This window comes from Hemiscyllium ocellatum, chromosome 15, assembly GCF_020745735.1.
Source record: "Hemiscyllium ocellatum isolate sHemOce1 chromosome 15, sHemOce1.pat.X.cur, whole genome shotgun sequence".
Taxonomy (NCBI): Eukaryota; Metazoa; Chordata; class Chondrichthyes; order Orectolobiformes; family Hemiscylliidae; genus Hemiscyllium; species Hemiscyllium ocellatum.
This window is the reverse complement of record NC_083415.1, coordinates 45,531,677-45,554,698: the sequence shown is the minus strand read 5'-3', so window position 1 is coordinate 45,554,698 and position 23,022 is coordinate 45,531,677. Positions and strand designations below refer to the sequence as shown.

The 23,022-nt window shown below is 40.4% G+C and overlaps 1 protein-coding gene across 4 annotated transcripts; it reads right to left on the bottom strand.

Annotated features, from left to right (window-relative positions):
* Positions 1 to 36: 36 nt before the first annotated feature.
* aar2 (AAR2 splicing factor) lies at positions 37 to 20,661 on the bottom strand. 4 transcript variants are annotated; one of them, XM_060836085.1, is made up of 4 exons: positions 20,605 to 20,661; positions 16,673 to 17,438; positions 11,855 to 12,084; positions 37 to 955 (listed from the first exon to the last, which is right to left on the bottom strand). In XM_060836085.1, exons 2-4 carry the CDS (start codon positions 17,427 to 17,429, stop codon positions 791 to 793), a joined length of 1,152 nt encoding a protein of 383 aa, XP_060692068.1. In that variant the 5' UTR covers positions 17,430 to 17,438; positions 20,605 to 20,661; the 3' UTR covers positions 37 to 790. The 4 variants fall into 4 exon arrangements, with proteins under 4 accessions (XP_060692068.1, XP_060692072.1, XP_060692069.1 ...); XM_060836089.1 differs by lacking the exon at positions 20,605 to 20,661 and adding an exon at positions 20,478 to 20,498; XM_060836086.1 differs by lacking the exon at positions 20,605 to 20,661 and adding an exon at positions 19,921 to 20,467.
* Positions 20,662 to 23,022: the final 2,361 nt, after the last annotated feature.

Genomic DNA, 23,022 nt, shown 5'->3' with positions numbered 1-23,022 from the left:
TGTCTGATGCTGCATTTTATTATTTTACCTCAGGGCTTGTAGATAATAAAAAACATCTTTATTTCGTTCAAGAAAATCTCAAAATTAAATCATTGATTTTGAATGGTACTATGTATTAATTGCAGTGAGAGAAAGTTAAAAAAACAAAATCTGCTGCAACCAACCAAGTGGGGGTTAAAAAGAGAGGAGCTGAATCACCCTTCCTCAATTGGTCGTAAAAAACAGAGAAGACATAGTAACTGCAATGCCATAATTATTGCTTGGCCTTGTCAAAATGTTTTGAACAATGCTGAGGAAAAAAAAACAACTGCATGGTCCACTGATTAAGCAAAATTGTTATTTTACAGTTCATGAATAACTGAGAGTCAACAATAAAATACATTCAATTTCTAGGTTTGATAACTGCACAGAGTACAATGTAACTATTCTTAGAGTTAAAATAGGACCAAATGATTGCTAAAAGGAACTAATGAGACAGGATGTTTAACTAAAATGAGCATCAGTTTTTGAGCATTGTATTTCATTTGATCAGTAAATAGACCAATTAATTTTAACAAAAACAGTGAAGAATAAACACATCTATTCATCCCAACATGTTCCATTAAAAATGTCCAGATAAAAAGTGCTTTCACACGCAAATTTATATTGTCAATAGAGAGTAAATATTTTACAATAATTTATAAAACATAAGCAAGCTTGTTTCTACTTTACATACTTAAGGTGATAAACATAAAAGACAGACATTTACCAAATGGCTCATGGATCAAAAGGTTTTATTAACTGATCTAAATCAGCCCAGTTGTCCTTCAGGCAACTCAACCATCACAGGAGCACAATCATCAGGTTCTTCATCAAAATCCCATTTGAACTTCTTGGTTAAATGAGCTTTAAATTTTTCCACCCGCTTCTGCAGAGCTTTGTCTACATCTGGGTTGCACGTGTAAGAGAAAAACTCCTAATGTTAAAGAAAAAAATGTTAGAGGCAGAATATGGAAAAATAATTAAAAATCTAAAGATACCTTTATTTAAAATAAACTCAAAACTTAATTAGCAGCAACATTCTAAACATGCTTTTTCACTTTCACAATTTTTATACTTTGACCTATTTCCTATACAAACTGTTGAGAAGTTATGACACGCTTTTGGAGCAGGTGGGACTTCAACCTGGGCTTTCTGGCTCAGAGATAGGGGACACTACCGCTCCACCACAAAAACCCTTGTTATCCTTTATGATGAACAAACCTATCCTAGAAAAGCTACAAACAAAATCATTTCCACAACCACAAAGTTCTATCCCTAACAAATTCACCAAGTGTGAAATTAATACAATTCAACTCATTTAAGTCTTTTCATTGCTACTTGCACTTCAGATGAGTTTTGCTGATTCTGAAAAAAGAAATAGATCTGGTCAGATTCAGAAGGAAATGGTCAATCAGCCCACCATGCTTAGATCTGGTTGTTTTAAAGAGCACATAAGTACTTCATTCCCTCAAGTTCCACAAAACATTTCATCCTCAAGTACCTACCAAATACTTTTTAAAATCTTTATGGAAATTGCCCTTCTCCTGCTCATCAGGCATTGTGTTCCTGATTCCAACAATACAGAGAAAAAAAAACTATACATTTTTAAATATCATGTTTATGTGCACAATGTATTGATGTATTGGGAATGTGAACAAAGGAATCTAATTGCCTATTAAACATTTGGAAATAGCATTAACTCGATGTAAACAACTGCCTTCAGTTGCAGGTTCCAATGTTGCTGAAAACTCAAGTCACCAACTTGCACATTAAAAAAAACTTCAATCCACTGATCATGGGAAATGTCACAATTTTATTAGTGCCAAAGCAAAAATGCATAGAGAGAAACTGCTACTATAAAACATAAGGTAAGAAAAACAAATGAAGTTTTACATAAATGAGAACCAACACCATAAACAGTTAATGGACCTTTTCTCGTGGACAGTATCAAAACTTATTTTCTGCACCACAAACTTCTGCTGCAAAATATGTGCAGTTTCAAAAATGCAATTGTTTAAGAGGAAAGCTAGCCTCTATTTATAAAATGAGTAGCTAAAAAATTCAAGTGCTAACCAGAACATTTCCACATTAACTTTGTAAGTCTGTCAGCAATATTCTTGTAATCTCTGCATAGTACCTCAACATAAAGCAGAGAGAGAGAGAGAGAGGAGAATAAATAATGAAGACTGGTTCCAAGTTTACTGCAGATTTTTAAATATCGGAGCATTATTTCCTTTAAAAATACACACAAAAAGGTACAACGATGAGCAGAGCATACTAAACCATTGAATCTGGGCAACAATAAATAAAATTGGACCAATAAGGAAAAATGGACCATGAAAGACAGCGTAACACCTGCCTCTCACAAACCGTAACCTACATCAGGTTGGCAGATATAGTTGGGAGAACTTAATCCCTGTCAAGATGTTAGCACAGGACCACAATGTGTTACATTCCTCAAAATCAAAATGTTAGGATAAGAGAGAAATGATCCAGCATGTTACTGAAGTACAGTTACAAATCTGTATTGATTCAAAACTGTTTACAGAGGAATCTTGATTGTCCGAAGATTATGGACGGCGAGTATTTTGTTTGGTTAATCAAGTGCCAGATAATTGACGCCAGAAAACATAGTTAGCCATGCATTGGGACTGTGTGAACTTGTCGGATAATCCGAAATTCGGTTAATCGAATGCCAGATAATAGAGGTTCCTCTGTATTTTTCTGACAAAGTCGAGGAAACTGTTTTAATCAGAACCATCAAAAACAGGCAAAAATTATATACTTCAAATATCAGAAGTTTACACAATCTCCAAGTAGTCAAGTGAGAGTGAGAAGGCTCTCAGCCAGTAAGTTTTAGTTAACGCAAATTAACATTATTAACAGCATAAATCGCTTAAATTACGTACAACAGTGATGTATGTACTCCCTGCATTACATTCCTATTCCTGAGTGTGTGTTTTTACATTGTTTATGTGGATCTCTTGATCAATCAGAATACTTGATGAACCAACACACTCCTGGTCCCATAGGTGCTGGTTAATAAATAGTGCTGCATTTTAGATTGGTTTCGTGCAAATGCAAACCAGCAAATACTGCAAATAGATACAGTCAACAGATAGACAAATGCGACAAACCCAAAGATCTAACTTCACAATTTCAAACTGCAGAACTTCGCTGGACAGCTTATTTTTCTTCTCATAAGACCAAGATTTGTGTGTGATACTTAATGTGCTTCAGAAAAGAGACAGAGAGTATGCATGAGACATTGAATGTCTACCCAGTATAACAACAGAATATGGAATACATGCCACAAACACATTTCATGAAATATATGTACACACAATTAAGAATTAATCTGAAATTGCTGGATCACCTCACATTGCCTCTATTCTGATATAGACTTTTCCTTTTCTTTAGCATTATTTTTATTAAATTAAATCTCTCGGGTAATTCTTTATCCAATCTTAAGTATCACAACAAATCTATAAACAATGGTACAAAAAACAGAGTCAGTTAAGCACAAATCTTTATCAGTGTTTTAGTTCCACTATCATCCAATCAAAGCACTTATCCCTGGAATTAAGTTAGAAATGGATTATGGCCAACTCCTCTGACAAGCCAAATTTACTTGAGCTAATCGATAAATTATTTCTTCAGCAGCTAATGCCAAGATGTTCCAACACTAAATCAATACACAGAAATTCATCCCCAAATGCTACTTAGCACACACCACTGCACCCAAATAAGAAACCCTTCTAAAAGGTACATTTGAAGTGGAGTTACAAAGACTTATGGTAATATATTCACATCAAATTTTAAGCATAAACAGAGACAATAATTGTCACAAATGGAATACCAAATAGCCAATAAAAATAAAACTTCGATTACAAAACTAATCATCTGAAAAAATAAATATTTGGTACTTAAATTTTTTTAAAAACATATTCAATAGTATTTCCAATTCACACTGCAAGAATTTGTATGAAATCAGATTCATCATACAAAATCTAAAAGACCTGATGCTTGCGAATGGGTTGGGCTTCAAGAGAGGGCGTATGTAAGGATGGTATTATAGTGAAAGTCCTTCATCTTCGTGAACACTATCAAATTATGCATTCAAAGATTCAATGTGGCCTGAAAAGGCATGAATTAGCATAGATCAAACTCAAACCTGAAGTGTATAAGAAAGCTGATATCACAATATTCTCTATGGATAAGATGCCTGGGCATGTTATTACGTGGCATTCAGCAATTTGATAAGTTATGGCTAACCCCAGAGATTAATCATGTGTGTCAAATAGCAAACCATAATTACCAGCGAAGGTGCCCGACTGCACCAAGCTGGAGGCCATACTTTGAAAAGCACAATTGTACTAATCACCATATTATTGATATAGGAAATTCCAGAATGTCAAAATGGATCACTGCACAGCAAGACAGATTAGGACAAATAGAATCAGGGTAAGCTGTACAGTAGAAAGACTCTTTGATATCAATGTTTAATTTGCAATGCGGAATATGCAATGAAGACAGTCTACATAATTCAGTATATTGAAGACTTCAAAGCAGTAAATTCAGAACCCTGAGAAACTACAGACTATTGATTCCAGATGGACATGTTCATCCAGTCAAATATATGGGAAGGGCATATACAGTCATGCCTGCAAAGCCATCAAAACTGATCCTTCCCATCAACACAAGAGGTATCCTCTAATGCAAGAGACATGAATAAAGAAGGACCAGCATCACAGTGTTATCAATTTGAAATGCAAACAACTTGAAATGCTACAGATTTATCTATATTAAGGATACTCTACACCATGTTATGTGGCTGAGCATCCATGAAATACTGTATGTCATCAGCAGCAGAATTATACTCCATCACAAACTGCAACTTCATAGCCTAGCACATACCCAACTTTATCATTACCATCAAGCCAGTGATCAAACCTGCTTCAAAGAAGAGTGCAGGAGCGCATGCTAGGACCAGCACCATGCAAACTGAAAACTAAGGTGACAATCTGCTGATGCCACAAGCTGTTCCAGTATGCTACCTGATAATATGGGACTTTGCCCAGATATGTCCTGCTGACAAAAAGCAGGGCAAATCCAATCTTGCTTACTAACCCATTAGTCTCACCCATCTTATCATAAAGTGGTGTAAGGTATTGCCGACTGTACTATCAAACAGCATTGACTCAGCTATAACCTGTTCACTATACTCAACTTCAGTTCCATCAGAACCACTCAGTCCCTGACCTCATTACAACCTTGATTCAAATAGAGTCATAGAGATGTACAGCATGGAAACAGACCCTTTGGTCGAACCCGTCCATGCCAACCAGATATCCCAACTAAATCTAGTCCAACCTACCAGCACCCAGCCCTTAACCCTCCAAACCCTTCCTATTCATATACCCATCCAAATGCCTCTTAAATGTTGCAACAGCACCAGCCTCCACCACATCCTCTGGCAGCTCATTTCATACACGTACCACCCTCTGCATGAAAGAGTTGCCCCTTAGGTCTCTTTTATATCTTTCCCCTCTCACCCTATACCTATGCCCTCTAGTTCGGGATTCCCCGACCCCAGGGAAAAGACTGTCCATATATCCTATCCATGCCCCTCAATTTTGTAAACCTCTATAAGGTCACCCCTCAGCCTCCGACGCTCCAGGGAAAACAGCCCCAGCCTGTTCAGCCTCTCCCTATAGCTCAAATCCTCCAACCCTCGCAACATCCATGTAAATCTTTTCCGAACTCTTTCAAGTTTCACAACATCTTTCCGATAGGAAGGAGACCAGAACTGCATGCAATATTCCAACAGTGGCCTAACCAATGTCCTGTACAGCCGCAACATGATCTCCCAACCCCTGTACTCAATACTCTGACCAATAAAGGAAAGCATACCAGACGCTGCCTTCACTATCCTATCTACCTGTGACTCCACTTTCAAGGAGCTATGAACCTGCACTCTAAGGTCTCTTTGTTCAGCAACACCCCCTAGGACCTTACCATTAAGTGTATAAGTCCTGCTCTGATTTGCTTTCCCAAAATGTAGCATCTCACATTTATCTGAATTAAACTCCATCTGCCACTTCTCAGCCCATTGGCCCATCTGGTCCAGATCCTGTTGTAATCTGATGTAACCCTCTTCGCTGTCCACTACACCTCCAATTTTGATGTCATCTGCAAACTTACTAACTGTACCTCTTATGCTCGCACCAAATAATTTATGAAAATGATAAAAGGTTAAGGACCCAGGACCAATCCTTTTGGCACTCCACTGGTCACAGGCCTCCAGTCTCTGTCTTCTACCTTTGAGCCAATTCTGTATCCAAATGGCTAGTTCTCCCCGTATTCTATGAGATCTAACCTTGCTAATCAGTATCCCATGGGGAACTTGTCGAATGCCTTACTGAAGTCCACATAGATCACATCTACTGCTCTGCCCTCAATCTTTTGTTACTTCTTCAAAAAACTCAATTAAGTTTGTGAGACATAATTTCCCACGCACAAAGCCATATTGACTATCCCTAATCAGTCCTTGCCTTTCCAAATACATGTACATCCTGTCCCTCAGGATTCCCTCCAACAACTTGCCCATCACTGAGGTCAGGCTCACCGGTCTATAGTTCCCTGGCTTGTCTTTACCACCCTTCTTAAACAGTAGCACTACGTTTGCCAACCTCCCTCCAGTCTTCCGGCACCCCACCTGTGACTATCAATAATACAAATATCTCAGCAAGTGGCCCAGCAATCACTTCTCTGGCTTCCCACAAAGTTCTCGGGTACACCCGATCAAGTCCTGGGGATTTATCCACTTTTACCCATTTCAAGACACCCAGCACTTCCTCCTCTGTAATCTGGACATTTTGCAAGATGTCACCATCTATTTCCCTACAGTCTATATCCTTTTCGACAGTAAATACTGATGCAAAATATTCATTTAGTATCTACCCCATTTTCTGTGGCTCCACACAAAGGCCACCTTGCTGATCTTTGAGGGGCCCTATTCTCTCCCTAGTTACCCTTTTGTTCTTAATAGATTTGTAAAAACCCTTTGGATTCTCCTTAATTCTATTTGCCAAAGCTATCTCATGTCCTCTTTTTGCCCTCCTGATTTCCCTCTTAAGTATACTCCTACTTTCTTTATACTCTTCTAAGGATTCACTTGATCTATCCTGTCTATACTTGACATATGCTTCCTTCTTTTTCTTAAGCAAACCCTCAATTTCTTTAGTCATCCAGCATTCCCTACACCTACCAGCCTTTCCTTTCACCCTGACAGGAATATACTTTCTCTGGATTTTTGTTATCTCATATCTGAAGTCTTCCCATCTTCCAGCCGTCCCTTTACCTGCGAACATCTGCCTCCAATCAGCTTTCAAAAATTCTTGCCGAATACCATCAAAATTGGTCTTTCTCCAACTTTTAAATCTGGTCTATCCTTTTCCATCACTACTTTAAAATGAATAGAATTATAGTCGCTGGTCCCAAAGTGCTCCCCCACTGACACCTCAGTCACCTGCCCTGCCTTATTTCCCAAGAGTAGGTCAAGCTTTGCACCTTCTCTAGTAGGTACATCCACATACTGAATCAGAAAATTGTCTTGTACACATTTAAGAAATTCCTCTCCATCTAAACCTTTAACACTATGGCAGTCCCAGTCGATGTTTTGAAAGTTAAGATCCCCTACCAAAACTATCCTATTATTCTTACAGATAGCTGAGATCTCTTTACAAGTTTGTTTCTCAATTTCCCTCTATTAGTGGGTCTATAATACAATCCCAATAAGGTTACCATCCCTTTCTTATTTCTCAGTTCCATCCAAATAACTTCCCTGGATGTATTTCAGGGAATATCCTCCCTCAGCACAGCTGCATTGCTATCCCTTACCAAAAATGCCACTCCCCCTCCTCTCTTGCCTCTCTTTAAAGACCTCCTTCCTGTAGCATTTGTATCCTGGAACATTAAACTGCCAGTCCTGCCCATCCCTGAGCCATGTTTCTGTAATTGCTATGATATCCCAGTCCCATGTTCCTAACCATGCCCTGAGTTCATCTGCCTTCTCAGTTAGGCCCCTTGCATTGAAATAAATGCAGTTTAATTTATCCCTCCTACCTTGTCCCTGCCTGCCCTGTTTGACTCATTTCTCTTCTCAACTGTACCAGTCTCAGACTGATCTCTTTCCTCACTATCTCCCTTGGTCCCATCCCTCCACCTTATTAGTTTAAATCCTCCCGAGCAGATTGAGCAAATCTCCCTGCCAGTATATTAATCCCCTTCCAATTTAGGTGCAATCCGTCCTTCTTGTACAGGTCGCTTCTACCCAAAAGGGGATTCCAATGACCCAAAAATGTGAATCCTTCTCCCATACACTAGCTCCTCAACCATGCATTCATCTGCTCTATCCTCCTATTTCTGCCCTCACTAGGTCGTAGCACTGGGAGTAATCCAGATATTACCACCTTTGAGGACCTCCTTTTTAAATTTCTACCTAACTCTCTGTAATCTCCCTTCAGAATCTCAACCTTTTTCCTTCCTATATAGTTGGTTCCAATGTGGACAATGACCTCTTGCTGGTCCCTCTCCCTCGTGAGGAAATTCTGCACCCTCTCTGAGACATCCTTGATCCTGGCACCAGGGAAAAAACACACCACTCAGCTTTTTCTCTGCTGGCCACAGAAACGCCTGTCTGTACCTCGGACAACAGAATCCCCTAACACAATTGATCTCTTGGAAGCCAACGTACCCCTCATTGCATTCGAGCCAGTGTCAATACCAGAAACTTGGCTGTTTGTGCTACGTTCCCCTGAGATTCCATCACCTACTACATTTTCCAAAACAGTATACCTGTTTGAAATGGGTATATTCACAAAAGACTCCTGCCCTAGGTGCCTACCTCTCTTACCCTTCCTGGAGTTAACCCATCTATGTGACTGTATCTGAGACTTTCTCCCCTTCCTGTAACTGCCATCCATCACATACTATTGCTGTTGTAAATTCCTCATCACCTCTATCTGTCTCTCCAACCGATCCACTCGATCTGATAAGATTTGCATCCAACAGCATTTATGGCAGATATAATCTGCAGTAACCCTTAAATTCTCTTTAAACTCCCACATCCGACAAGAAGACCATATCACTCTACTAAAGGCCATTTTTGCTCCTTCACAATCTACAGACCCAAAATATAGACTAAAGAGTTGAATTCCTCTGGTCCAAATGACTTCCCTTGAAACAATGGCTGCATTTGACTGAATATGGCATCAATGAGCCCTAAAAAGAGAGTCAATTGGAATCAGAAGGAAACCTTTCCACTGGTTGGAGTCATACATGGCACAAAGGAAGATGGTTGTGGTTGTTAGAGATCAGTCATTTCAGCTCCAGGACATCTCTACAGGTGCTCCTCATGGTAGGACCCTAGGCGCAACCATCATCAGCTACTTCTTGAATGACTTCCACAATAAGGTCAGAGAAAGGGATACTTGCTGATGCTTGCACAATTCGCAACTTCCCAGATACCTAAGTATTATGCCCAAATGCAGCAAGACCTGGATAATATTCAGGTTTTAAAGACTAGCAGCAAGTGACATTTATGCTACACAAGCGCTATCGACTACAACAGAGAATCCAAACATCATGCTTTAGCAGGTAATGTCATCACCAACACTGAACTCCCACTATCATCATCTTTAGGATATCATTGACCAAAAACTGAAGTAGAATAGCCATTTCAATACGCTGTCTACAAGAACAGGTCTGAGTCTTAGCATCCTGCAGCAATTAACTCACCTGCAATTTCCCAAGGCCTATCCACCATCGAAAGGCACAAGACTGTGATACAACACTTCTAACTTGCCTGGAGTGCAGTTCCAACAAAACCCAAGAAGCCTGACACAGTGCAGGACAAAACAGCCACTTTTCTGACACCATATCCACAGACATCTAGTCCCTTCACCACTCACATTCAGTATCAGTGTGTACCACCTACAAGATGCACTGCATAATTTCATTGCCGCTCTTTTGACAGTACCTTCCCAAGTCATGATTAGTACTTCCCAGAAGGACAATGCGAGCAGGTATATGCAAACACCTCCTACAAGTCACCATCATCCTCACTTGGAAATATAGCAACCATGAAGGAACAGTGATGAGTGAAAATCCTGCAACTCCCTCCCGAACAAAATTGTGGGCCTATTTACACCAAATGAAATGCAGCAGTCCCAGAAGGTAACTCATGTGCATGGACAATAGATGCTTGCCCAGCCAGTGACATAAATAACCAATGAATGAAAAATAGAACTTGAACATCCAAGCAAAACTCCCGCAGTAGCCAGTAACATCTCTTTTTGGCTCTCATGTCAGAATATAATCGACCTACTAAATATAGAGTGAAGAAGGGAAGAAAGGACTTAATAGACTTTATGGGCGGCATGGTGGCACAGTGGTTAGCACTGCTGCCTCACAGCGCCTGAGACCCGGGTTCAATTCCCGACTCAGGCGACTGACTGTGTGGAGTTTGCACGTTCTCCCCGTGTCTGCGTGGGTTTCCTCCGGGTGCTCCGGTTTCCTCCCACAGTCCAAAGATGTGCGGGCCAGGTGAATTGGCCATGCTAAATTGCCTGTAGTGTTAGGTAAGGGGTAAATGAAGGGGTATGGGTGGGTTGCGCTTCGGCGGGTCGGTGTGGACTTGTTGGGCCGAAGGGCCTGTTTCCACACTGTATGTAATCTAATCTAATCTAATCTAATCTAATCTAAAAAGAACACATTCCTCAATCACATTCTGTTAACTTAATGTTACCACAATTACACAGCTCTTCCTTGAGGTCTTTGTCAAGTTGATGTTCTGTAATTACAAAGTTGAAAAAAAATTAAGAGCTTTCATCTTACTCACGAGCCTTCAGGCTAATCCACACCTAACAACCTGCTGTAAAACTTCCACTCACAGTTTGACAGTTATAGCAAATTCCACCATAGCAACTGAGACAATCAACAACACTCTAAATAATCAATCCCAGGCTTTTTATTTGCTCTATGTTAACTGATCCTTAAAAAAAATTCCCAGGATCTGGATCCACTTCACCAGAAAAAGTTGATTACTTCTTCCCTGCACCACATCTTGTGTGTGTAATTTCTGTTGAAACCCATTCTTAATTTTTGTGATGTATTGTTTACTGACAAGCAGACTAAAAACTGAGTGAAAACATTTTCAACATCCATCTTCAGTTATATAAGTAATAATGGAAATTGCAGAGGAAGATTGATTATTTCACTTGGTAATGCAATTAAAGGCCAGTTCTTTATATCTTAGTTTACCTTGGATTCCTGAGCTATTCCGACTACTGCTATATTGGACTAACAACTTTAATCGGCCCTAACATAAAGTCAGTTAATATATGGAGATAAGTTTCAGTGAAGGTGTGAGAAACTGCCAACCAATTCACAGTTATATCTGCTGCAAAGCAAAGAGGTCTGTTGTGACTACATCAGATAGCACAAGTGGCATTGTGACCAATACCCAGAATTTAGCCATGGAAATGCACTATTGACTCTCAACAGTATAAAGTATTTGATTCTGCTGCCACAGACTAAAGCCCCACTGATGTTTTATCACAGGATTTGAATTTACAGTGTAGCAACATTAACAACAAGCAAACATTTCATGACTTCTCCAATAGAGTACTAGATAAGCTTGAAAATACAGACGTACCTAAAACTTAAATTCAGAATAATTTTACTTCATAAGTTATGAATTTCAGTCAATAACCCCTAAGTAGTGAAGTGCAATAAATTTTGCATATTGGTATGATCCAGAAAAAACTACCTGCAAGGTTGTGGTGAGGAAGTTATCTTTGGAGACAATATCCACAAAGAAGTCAGCAGGAATTTCATTAAGTTGATGATAGAGGATTGAGATGAGAGCAGAATAGAGATCCTTTCGTTTTGTCACAGCCTCCTCAGAATGACAGAGTAGACGAAGTAAATCCTTCCAGTGCTCAAACGCATCATAGACATGTCCGATCAGGAAACAGACAAAAGAAAACTGCAATTCACCTGAAGATGAATAGAATACATTAAAACAAATAAACTGTGTTTGACAAAAAAGGTAGTCATAGAATGGTGACAGCACTGAAGGAGGCTATTTGGCCCAATGCATCTGTGCTGGCTGTCTGAAAGGATTTGTTCATTTACTGCAACTCACCTCGCTTTCTCCCCACAGCCCTCCATAATGTTTTCCCTTTGTCGATGCCTTCTCAGATGTCTGAAGGGAACATGCTTCTCCCACTCTCTCAGGCAGTACATTCACTCGATGCATAAAAACATTTTTCCTCATCCCACCAATGCTTATTTTGCTATTTGTCTCAAATGAATGCCATTTTGTTCTTGATCATTCCATTAATGGGAACAGTTTTTCCTCTATCTACTCTCCCCAGACCATTTAGGATTTTGAACCTGTCTGTTGAATCTGGTTCTCTCCAAGGGATACAGCCCATACTTTCCCCATCTATCTACATTAATGACGCCCCTTTTCCAGGGAGCCAGCATCATGAAACCCTTTTGCACCATCACCAATTCCTTCACATTCTTTGTGAAGTGTGGTGCCCAGAACAATACTGGATACAAATCTGAGTGGTTAATTATTTTCTGGAAAGATTATACAAGCTGTGTGCATTCAGCAGCAGCCTATGAGCTAACAGTGGATAGACTGGAGTTTCCAAAGTAATAGAATTAACTGAGAATGCTGAGTTGTATTTTAAACTGTCAAACTGCTTCCAATACAATAAAAAAGGTTGGTGTCTCAAGAATAGCCAATCAGCATTGCTACCTGGATACAGTGGGATGAGGTTTTGAAAGGAGAAAGGTATAAAATATCCCAGACAAGATTGCGTGGCAGGATCTAGCATGAGGGAACAGTTCAGAGACAGCACGATGCTGAGGTTCACTATACAAGGATGTAGCTGGACGCTCACTCTTTATGAGGAGTTAAAATAAAGCTGAGAGATTCAACCAGCTTGGACTAAAAGAAAACACCACTTTATGAAAGACAGATCCAAAATTAAGGCTTGGGTTTTTTGCCAAGTTGGGACGACTCAGAAGCACTATAGAAAATGGCAGGAGACCCCAATTTCAGGATTCCTGAGCTTTCCAATTTTTGGGAGTGCCTTTTAAAGGTGCAGATTGGTTCAGGTTACTGCGCCATATCCAAAATGCTTGACCTGGTTGACTCCATTATGAGATGGGCTATGTCCTTTCCTCCTCAATGTTCATGGAGTCAATGACTTTTGCAGCATCACAAATCATAGTTTACATATTTCAAAAAAGCTGTCACATGGCCTCATGCCCAGTAGGCCCCTGCATCTACCCTCATAGCTTTCATGGCTTACGGTGAGGTGCATGTCATCAGATATTGTCCTTATGATAGGCTACAGCACTTTCATGTCCACCCACTACACTTCACAGAAACAATGAACCGTCTTAATGATGCTAGAATGCATCAGGACAATACAAAAAAGTGCTGATGTAATAAATGTTGTGAAATTGTTGGTATATAACAGACAGCCAGAGATATCAATCAAGCAGAGGGCATATGTTTCAGGACAGTATGGATGTCTAGGATCTCAGCCACCTCATTATGTTTTCTTGCGTTACTCTCTTGCAACACTTCAGCCCGTGCTTGATTGACAGTTCTTACAGTCTGTTCTCAACAATCAATTTCCAATGTTTATTTATGCATGATTAAGAGGTTTCAACTGATGCAGTCTCAGCTAATTAAAAGTTCAAGCTCTGGATGATTGACATATGTTGTTTTTTAACAGAAATTAATTTTAGTTTGAATGTAATGGGAACCGTTCAAATGGATTACTTTTTAAAAACATGTCCTACTGCAGCATTCATTGCTTCGATTTAGTGAATAGTGGAGGAATAGGTATGGAAGTTCCAATGCCTAGAATGAGAACCTCAGGGGTCACGGGGCATTCACTGAAGAAACCTTAGCATGGAGGTCATGAGGTGGCATGGCGAGCATGCCAGGTGTGATTATGTATGAGGGCACAAGCTGCAGGGCCTTTCTACTTTTATTGTAACTGAGAAAAAAATCCCACAATACAAAGGCAAATCAGTTAACGAGCCTGCCTTCGTATCTGACATTGCCTGTGATTTCCTATGACTATTGTACTGTGTCAGCTGACCCAACCATAACCCACAACTCTGAACTGCTTCCACCGTACAGGTCACAGAGTCATAGGAACGTACAGCACAGAACAGACCCTTTGGTCCAACCCACCCATGCCAACCAGATATCCTAGCCTAATTTACTCCTACCTGCAAGCACCAGGCCCATATCCCTCTGAATCCATTCCTATTCATATACCGATCCAGATGCCTTTTAAATGTTGTAATTATACCAGCCTCCACCATTCCCTCTGACAGCTCATTCCATACGTGTACTAATCTGCATGAAAACGTTGCCCCTTAAGTCTATTTTAAATCTTTCCCCTTTCACCCTAAACCGACGTCCTCAAGTTCTGAATTCCCCCAACCCAGGGAAAAGACCTTGTCTATTATCCTATCCATGCCCTTCATGATTTTATAAACCTCTATAAGTTCAACCCTCAGCAACCAAAGCTCCAGGGAAAACAGCACGGCCCACTCAGCCTCTCCCTATAGTGCAAACCCTCCAGTCCCGGCAACATTCTTGTAAATCTTTTTTTACAGCCTCTCAAGTTTAACAACATTGTTCCTATCAAAGAGCAACCAGAATTGTATGCAGTATTTTAAAAGTGGCCTCACCAGTGTCCTATACATGACATCCCAACTCCTATCCTCAATGTCTGGCAATGAAGACAATGTGCCAAACACCTCCTTCACCACCCTGTTGCCCTGCGATTCCACTTTCAAGGAACTATGCACCGTAACCCCAGAGTCTCTTTATTCAACAATACTCCCTAAGGTCCCATCATTAACTGTATAAGTCCTGCCCTAGTTCGCCTTCCCAAAATGCAACACTTCATATTTATCTAAATTAAACTTCATCTGCCACTCCTCAACTCAGCTAATCAAAGTCCCATAATACTCAGAGATAATCTTTTATATCAGTATATTCCAACTCAATATGCTGTCCTCTACACAGCATATTTTGGTGTAATCTGCAAACTAACTAACCAACCATGTCTCCTATATTCATATCCAAGTAATTTATTAAAATGAGGAAAAGCAGTGGACTCAGCACCAAACCTTGTGGCACACTATTGGTCACTGAACTCCAATCGAAAAAAATAACCCTCTACCACCACCCTCTATCTCCTACCTTCAAGGAAATTTTTTATCCAATCGGAACCCATTTACGAATAAAACTGGAATTAAAATTTCAGAGAACTTAAGATAATCTCCTGGGTTACTGACCTGTAGAAATATATTTACTACTTGAATTTTTGTTCATCATTTGCTTGCATGGAGCAAGATCAAATCATAACAAAAATAAATTGGCAGGCTTATCTAAAAAAATTTTATCACATTTTGTCCATCATGATCAATCATAGAGATATACAGCATGGAAACAGACCCTTCTGTCCAACCTGTCCACGCCAACCAGATATCCCAACCCAATCTAGTCCCACCTGCCAGCACCCGGTCCATATCTCTCCAAGCCCTTCCTATTCATATCTGAGCTGAAAATGTGTTGCTGGTTAAAGCACAGCAGATTAGGCAGCATCCAAGGAACAGGAAATTCGACGTTTCAGGCCAGAATTTCCTGTTCCCTGGATGCTGCCTAACCTGCTGTGCTTTAACCAGCAACACATTTTCAGCTCTGATCTCCAGTATCTGCAGACCTCACTTTTTACTCGAAGACTTCCTATTCATATACCCACACCGACACTCTGAAGAGCAACCCACCCTGACCCTTCCCTTACATTTACCCCTTCACCTAACACTATGGGCAATTTAACATGGCTAATTCACCTAGCCTGCACATCTTTGGACTGTGGGAGGAAACCGGAGCACCCAAAGGAAACCCACGCAGACACAGGGAGAATGTGCAAACTCCACACAGACAGTTACCCGAGACAGGAATTGAATCCGGGTCTCTGACGCTGTGAGGCAGTAGTGCTGACCACTGCAACACCGTGCCGCCCTTAAAAAAAATCCTTTTGCTGCTTCCAACTGGCATCAACAGCACATACTCTTGGTCAATGTTAAGGCAGCAGTTTAATGCGAGCAAAATTATATAATATTGTCCCAACAGTACATTCCAACTCAAACTAGAACATTCTCTTTTTTCCAGGAAAGATAATGTAGCACAGAATTGTCAATTTTGCAGTTTAATTCTAAAGAATTAGATTTAGAGAAAATAAACTAATTTTGCTTAGATCCCTACAACAGACAAAGACACTCAGTTTGGGCTTAGTCTTGTTTTCAGCCCAAGTTCCACAGACAAGAACAAGACTTACCTCTCCCCCATTCAATTGGGCTGAGTTTGTTTTATGTTGGAATATCCTCTACATAGAATCACCAAAAAAGACCATCTTTTCTGAGACAGTGCAAGTCAAGCCCAAATACAATTTTTAAATCTCCATGGACATTATTTTGAATTGCAAATAACATCATCTTATCAAGCAGCTCACACTTTCTATAACATACCAACCTAATATATCTTTTGAGTTCAAAGGGTATCGCTGTTTTATTACCGTATCCAGGGCATAGCTAAAGTCCATGCTAAACTTTGTAATTTCAGCTGGGGATGCTCCCTCAGGATACTTCTGTTTTGGAATGGTCGTGAATCTGATCTCAGTACCAGCTTTAACTTTCATCTTGGGCAGTCTGGCTAACCCCTCTTCGTAGCTCTTGCATAGGGTATCATAAGGCAATAGATTCTGTTGGGCGCGATCCTTTGTATGTGGTAGTGCAATCTCTGGCTGCACTTCAGAAAATGCACAAATCCGTCCACTTTCAGGCTGCAATTTCTGGATTAAGGGATCAGTAATTAAATTGGTTAAAGAAACCCATCTTTTCATTGTTGCATATGGATATGGTCCCAAGCATTTGTCCAGTTCCGTCAGATTCTCTCTTATCTGTTCTCTCTCTTCTTCCGAGACCTCAACTAGAACTATTTCTTCTTCCTTCTTGTCCCATCGCTTCACTAGAACTTCCCTCTGCTTTATGTGAAAGAAACAACCTGTGCGTGGCCCTGTTATCAGAGTATTGCTGCTGTCCACAGCACTGCAATGCATAAAATGGATTCCTGGTGGGATCATCTTCACTCCTTTAAATTTGGGGCCAACTTGCCAACAGTTGTAATCAATGCCAAATTCAGTGCCCTCAGGAACTCCAAGTATTATAAGAGTGCCTCCTTCAAAGAACAGTTTTTTGGCCAGTTCTTGATCCATTTCCATAGTAGACATATTTTTGACCTGTATTTTGACAGACAGAGAGAACAGCTTAGTTTAACACTGCATCAACATCGAATTTATGTAAACTACGCCCCACTAGGATCTTACATAGGCGGTGTTCAATACTATGGCCACTAACAGCATTTCATACTGATTGTTATAGTAGTACTTTAAGTTCCTATTATTCTGAGTTGGCATGACTTTTGCTTTAGGCAAATTTTCTATCTTGGTAACTCTCAACACCATCTCTTAAAGCAACCCTACCCATTTTAGTCCAACCTTCATTCAGATAGAGTTACGTCAAAAATGAATTTGTTAGCTGCCCTCATTTCACACAATTAATCTACTTTAAACTAGTTCCTGTGCCATACAAATAATCACAAATCTATTTTACTCTCACCAGATCCACACCTCTATCTATCTGAGCAAATGTATTTTTGTCCTTCATTACCAAATTCTTCCACAGCTTTTCTCTAGCCTATTTGGGAATATCCACTAATTCAATATCCTTGCCCACATCATTTGTTCCCCCCCCCCCCCCAAGCTCTTCATGGTACAATCAGGGATTGTTTTTGTTTACTCTGAAACTTTTCCTCTTTGCCACTGAGATTCTCTTTCTAAACCAGTCTCAATTATTCCTTCCTTTCATCTTTTCGCCTCTGAATACTGAGCGAAAAAAAAACGATTCCTTTAGTTAGATCATTCCAGTCTCATTTCAAATTTCTTTATAAGTTTCTTCATATCAATTGCTCTGCCAGCATGGAGATGCCTGGGCATAATTACGTAAATGAAACATGTGCACATAAGACATGATTCAATCAATCCTGAGGGACAACGTTCTGAATAACTGTACAGGCACTGAGGCATTAAGCAATCTGGCATGCTTCAATCTGTTCTTTTACACAAGAACAAAGATCATCAAAAAATTAGACTGTGAAACAAACATTATACTTTGGTCAAAAGTTCTATTAAAATTGTTTCTGCTTACTGGTGCCAAAACTATTCCAACAGAAGGCTAGCTACTTGCTGAAAGCATTATGTAATTAAGTAACTGAGAAGGACCATAGTCATGTGCATGTTTATTCCTCTCAGCAGTTTGCTGTGAAAGGTCAGGTAAATTCCAACAATGAAAACAGAATATGTACATTCATTTAAATTATTAAGAAAACATACTCCAATTCCTAAAAAACACAGTCAAATTATCAAAAGAATTTATGAAGCCCTGCAGGGCGTACAAGTCAATTTTGCCAAACCGAAAGTAATAATGGTCCACGGAAAAGTATCCTGAAGTTGAATTAGGTAGCAAAAGATTTTCATGATTACACAGGCTTTTAGTTGTAAATCTATAGTTTAGCACAAACGGTTCCTTATGCTGAAATCAAATATCTCCTTTAAGATCATAACATGAAGCAGCAGAAGTAGGCCATTCAGCCCATCAAGTCTGCACCGTCATCCAATGAGACCATGGCTGATCTGACAATCCTCAACTCCACTTTCCTGCCTTTTTTCCATAACCAATGAAAAACAGAAAGAACCCAGTTTTTTTTTAAATCAACCTGTTCAAAATGTAAAGACACATCTCAGGCAGTTGAAACTTGAACTCGAGCCATCCACCCCAAAGATAGAGACACTACAACTCTAACACCAGTCCCTTAATAAGAACCCAGCTCTTCTTTTACTATCTGGAATTACCACATACAACCAAACTTTTTTTTCCCACAACCCCAAATCACTTGTGGGACCTTTCACCTCATATCCACCACTGCTAAGTCACCCTTGTTTCTAATTACTCAAATTATGTGCAAAACCCAGCAAAAGCAATGCAGACCACCGAAGATGAGAAAGAGGGAGGGGCTAAAAAAACACAGCTCTTAAAAACAAAGTCAACAGTCTTAACCGATTCTGGAATTATTTAATTTGACCTTGAAAGGGGCTTGCATTTCTAACATGACCAAATAACACCTGACTCACAATGTTAGCCACAATGTCCTAAACACAGCAATTTAAAAGAAACATAGTCGTCTATAATTCAAGACGCAAGCAGGTTCCCTGTACTAGGGAACAAAGTAAAGCAGAACAAAATCGCCTCAGCTTTTGTTGGCCATATTGTTAGGATTAATAAGACTGAATATGTCCAACAACTGACTGGATAGTCCGATTATCATAATTGGCCAGAATCTGGGAAAAGGAAAAAAATAGATTACTTCATAAATTTATGCTGAATCCAAGTTTGCTTTTGAAAATAAATCTTGCACCAGTCCACTAACAGGAGGATCATCTGGAGCTGTACAGTTTTATGAATTTATTGAGTGTTCTTCTTGAAGCCATTATATATGACCTTTATTAGAGTCTATTGTGGCTTGGTTTCATTAATGGTATTGAATTCCATAGTAGATGCACAGCCATGAGCACAAACACAATTAAATTGGATGAGTGAAGTTAAAGCTGCGTGTAATATGTTGTATCAGGTACCTCTCTTCCCTCACTCCACTTTAAATTTTACCTTTAAAAATGGTGGGGGAGGGGACACGATTGCTCAGTGGTTAGCACTGCTGCCCCACAGCACCAGGGACTAGAGTTCATTCCATTCTTGGGTGACTTGTCTGTGTGGAATTTGCACATTCTCCTTCTGCCTGTGTGGGTTTCCTCCCACAGTCCAGGGATGTGCAGATTAGAGTGGGTTGACCATGCTAAATTATCCCATAGCGTCTAGGGATGTGCAGGCTCGGGTGGTTTGGAGTGTTCAGGGATGTGTGAGTGGGTGAGCTGTGGTAAACTGACCAGAGTATCCAGGGATGTGCAGTTTAGGGAGGATCGGAGTGTTCAGGGATGTGTGGGTGGGTGAGCTGTGGTAAATTGCCCCACAGCATTCAGGGTTGTGCAAGGCTGGGTAAGCCATGGGGAAATACGGGATTATATAGGGACAGGCTGTGGAGGATGGATCTGGGTGCGCAGCTCTTAAGAGGGTCAGTGTGGACCCGTTGGGCTGAATGGCCTGTTTACACAATGCAGGGGATTCTGTGAGAGAAAACAGCTCCAGATCTGAACATTCTCACCCACCCGGAGCCCTCCACCCGATCGACACTCCTCCCTCTCACTCACTCCCCGTCCTCCGCCGCCCTTTCACCCCTAATTTTGTTTTGAAACCAAACCATTCCCACTCCCCGCGATACGAACCGGAAAATACCTGGAGCAACAGCTAATACACTCCGGCCACTTCCGGTCCGTCAACAGAACCGTCCCCCCCAGGGCCGCACCAACACAAACCGTTCCCTGAGCCTATGGTTCCGCCCCTGATGCTGCCCTCACTCTCTGCACATCCCCACCCTCCAAGTCAATCAACTCTCACAAATAATCAAAGTAATGTTCCCTCCAGCGCTGTTAACCCTTTGTAAACAATGCCACAGGTTGTAAAACAAAATAGTGAATAGATATAAAGGCTTATTTTGTTTTATTATTTCCCCCCTCCCCATGGAAAGCATTCATTAGAAGGCGAAGTATTGTTTCAATCAATCTTTTATTTGAACATAATAGGGTACTGTTTAAGAAATAATGAATACACTCATCTGGAAGAATAATGTCGCTGCCCATAGAAGGTTGAAGTACTCCTTTTGGGTAACACCTCAACAGCTTGTATCACGGATGTTTAACACACACTCCTGTCCTTCCTTCAGCCAGGTCTCTGTTACTGCCACAACATCACAATTCCACATATCAGCACCTCTAGCTAACTAATCTATGTTCAAGCCAGCTCTTCCTCCTAATCCTGGTACCATCATTCTTCATAGCCTTGCTTGTGTTCCCTATTGATTGTCCCTATATTGTTAGTTCCTCACAGCAATGCTCTTCTGTCAGGCAGAAAATACAGAAGTCTAAACAGGACACCAACAGGTTCAAGAACAGCTTCTTCCCCACTGTTACTGGACTGCTGAATGAACTTCTCTAATTTCAAATCTAATGTTATCTGGGCTTTTGTGCACCTGGATGCCTCACTCTGTCTAAACATCCTATGATCTGTGTGTTCCTGTATGTTACGGTGGCACGGTGGCACAGTGGTTAGCACTGCTGCCTCACAGCGCCAGGGACCTGGGTTCAATTCCCGCCTCAGGCGACTGTCTGTGTGGAGTTTGCACGTTCTCCCCGTGTCTGCGTGGGTTTCCTCCGGGTGCTCTGGTTTCCTCCCACAGTCCAAAGATGTGCGGGTCAGGTGAATTGGCCATGCTAAATTGCCCGTAGTGTTAGGTAAGGGGTATATGTAGGGGTATGGGTGGGTTGCGCTTCGGTGGGTCGGTGTGGACTTGTTGGGCCGAAGGGCCTGTTTCCACACTGTAAATAACCTAATCTAAAATGATTTGCCTGTACTGCTCACAAAACATATCTTTTCACTGTATTCAGGGACATGTGACAACAATAAATCAAATCAAATCAAATGCTTGGGATATTGCCTTCATCCAAGCTTGAAATAGCGATATGAAGTCAATTACTGGGTAGCGTACAGGCTTGTTAAATTATTGTGAATGCCAGATTGTGGCAGGCAATAATTATATGAGAATTCTACAGAAATTACCTGAATATGTCAAAGTAAAAACTTGTGGCCCATTGGCTACAAGAAAAAACAAAATAGATTGGATTCTCTATTAGGGCCTTTCACAGAACCTACCTCTATGCTAGTGGTGCTGGGCCTTGCTTTTGATCTTCATAGGCCTTGTCCAGTCAAGAGTGGCTGATAACGTCTGTCCCTCCATCAGTGTATGGAAAATGTAGGCAGAAATTCTGAGCACACTGTTAGTCAGCATGCTGCGCCAACATTGAATCCAATCAACAGTAACACAGTAATGTCTGCCTTATCATCTTAGTTGAAATTTCACTTTGTCATCTTGCAGGTCTTAATAGGTTTGTAATGCGAACTTGCATTTCAACTTTCTCATCAGTATGCATTGTCAGCACTTTGTACATTATTAATTTCAAGATTTCAGAAGAACAAATAAACATTCTGAAAGATATTCACTCTTTTGATCTTGTTTTCGTTTTCAAGTTTTCTAAATGATCTTGTGCAGTTTATTTTTGCTTTATGACCAGTTTTTAATTTATTTATTTAACAGTTGGTATTAACACAGAGTAGCTGAGGTAATAAAGGCTTATTCAGAACAATTAACAATTATGTCACAATTAATGTTTGGTTCAAATAAAGTATACAGTATTACCAGACTTTAATGAAAAATCTTAACTTCAATAGACCATTATGTCCACAATTTGATATGTGCCCCAACATAAATATTATTTGTGTAAAGAAAAGATGAAACAAACCTCACAAAATGCTGTCATAAATCTGTAATAATCCCGAACAACTCCTTTATGTATTGGGATGAATACATAACAGTGCAAAGCTGGAAGCATGATTACTCATGTTGCCGGCACTCCTGGCCATTAGCTTGAGTAGTTTGAATATAAAGGAGGAGAAAGTGAGGACTGTAGATGCAGGAGATCAGAATCAAAGAGTGTAGTGCTGGAAAAGCACAGCCAGTCAGGCAGCATCCGAGGAGCAGGAAAGTCAACGTTTCGAACACAAGCTCTTCATCAGGAATGCGGGGATGGCTCAAGAGGG

Bases quoted from the DNA above. Each gene is read 5' to 3' on its own strand.
- aar2 (XM_060836085.1), bottom strand. From the start codon at position 17,429: ATGTCTACTATGGAAATGGATCAAGAACTGGCCAAAAAACTGTTCTTT. The intron at 12,085-16,672 runs GTTGGTATGTTA...ATTCATCTTCAG, and splicing joins GAACTCAAAAGATATATTAG to GTGAATTGCAGTTTTCTTTT. The intron at 956-11,854 runs GTAGTTTTTTCT...CTTTAACATTAG, and splicing joins TCCTCACCACAACCTTGCAG to GAGTTTTTCTCTTACACGTG.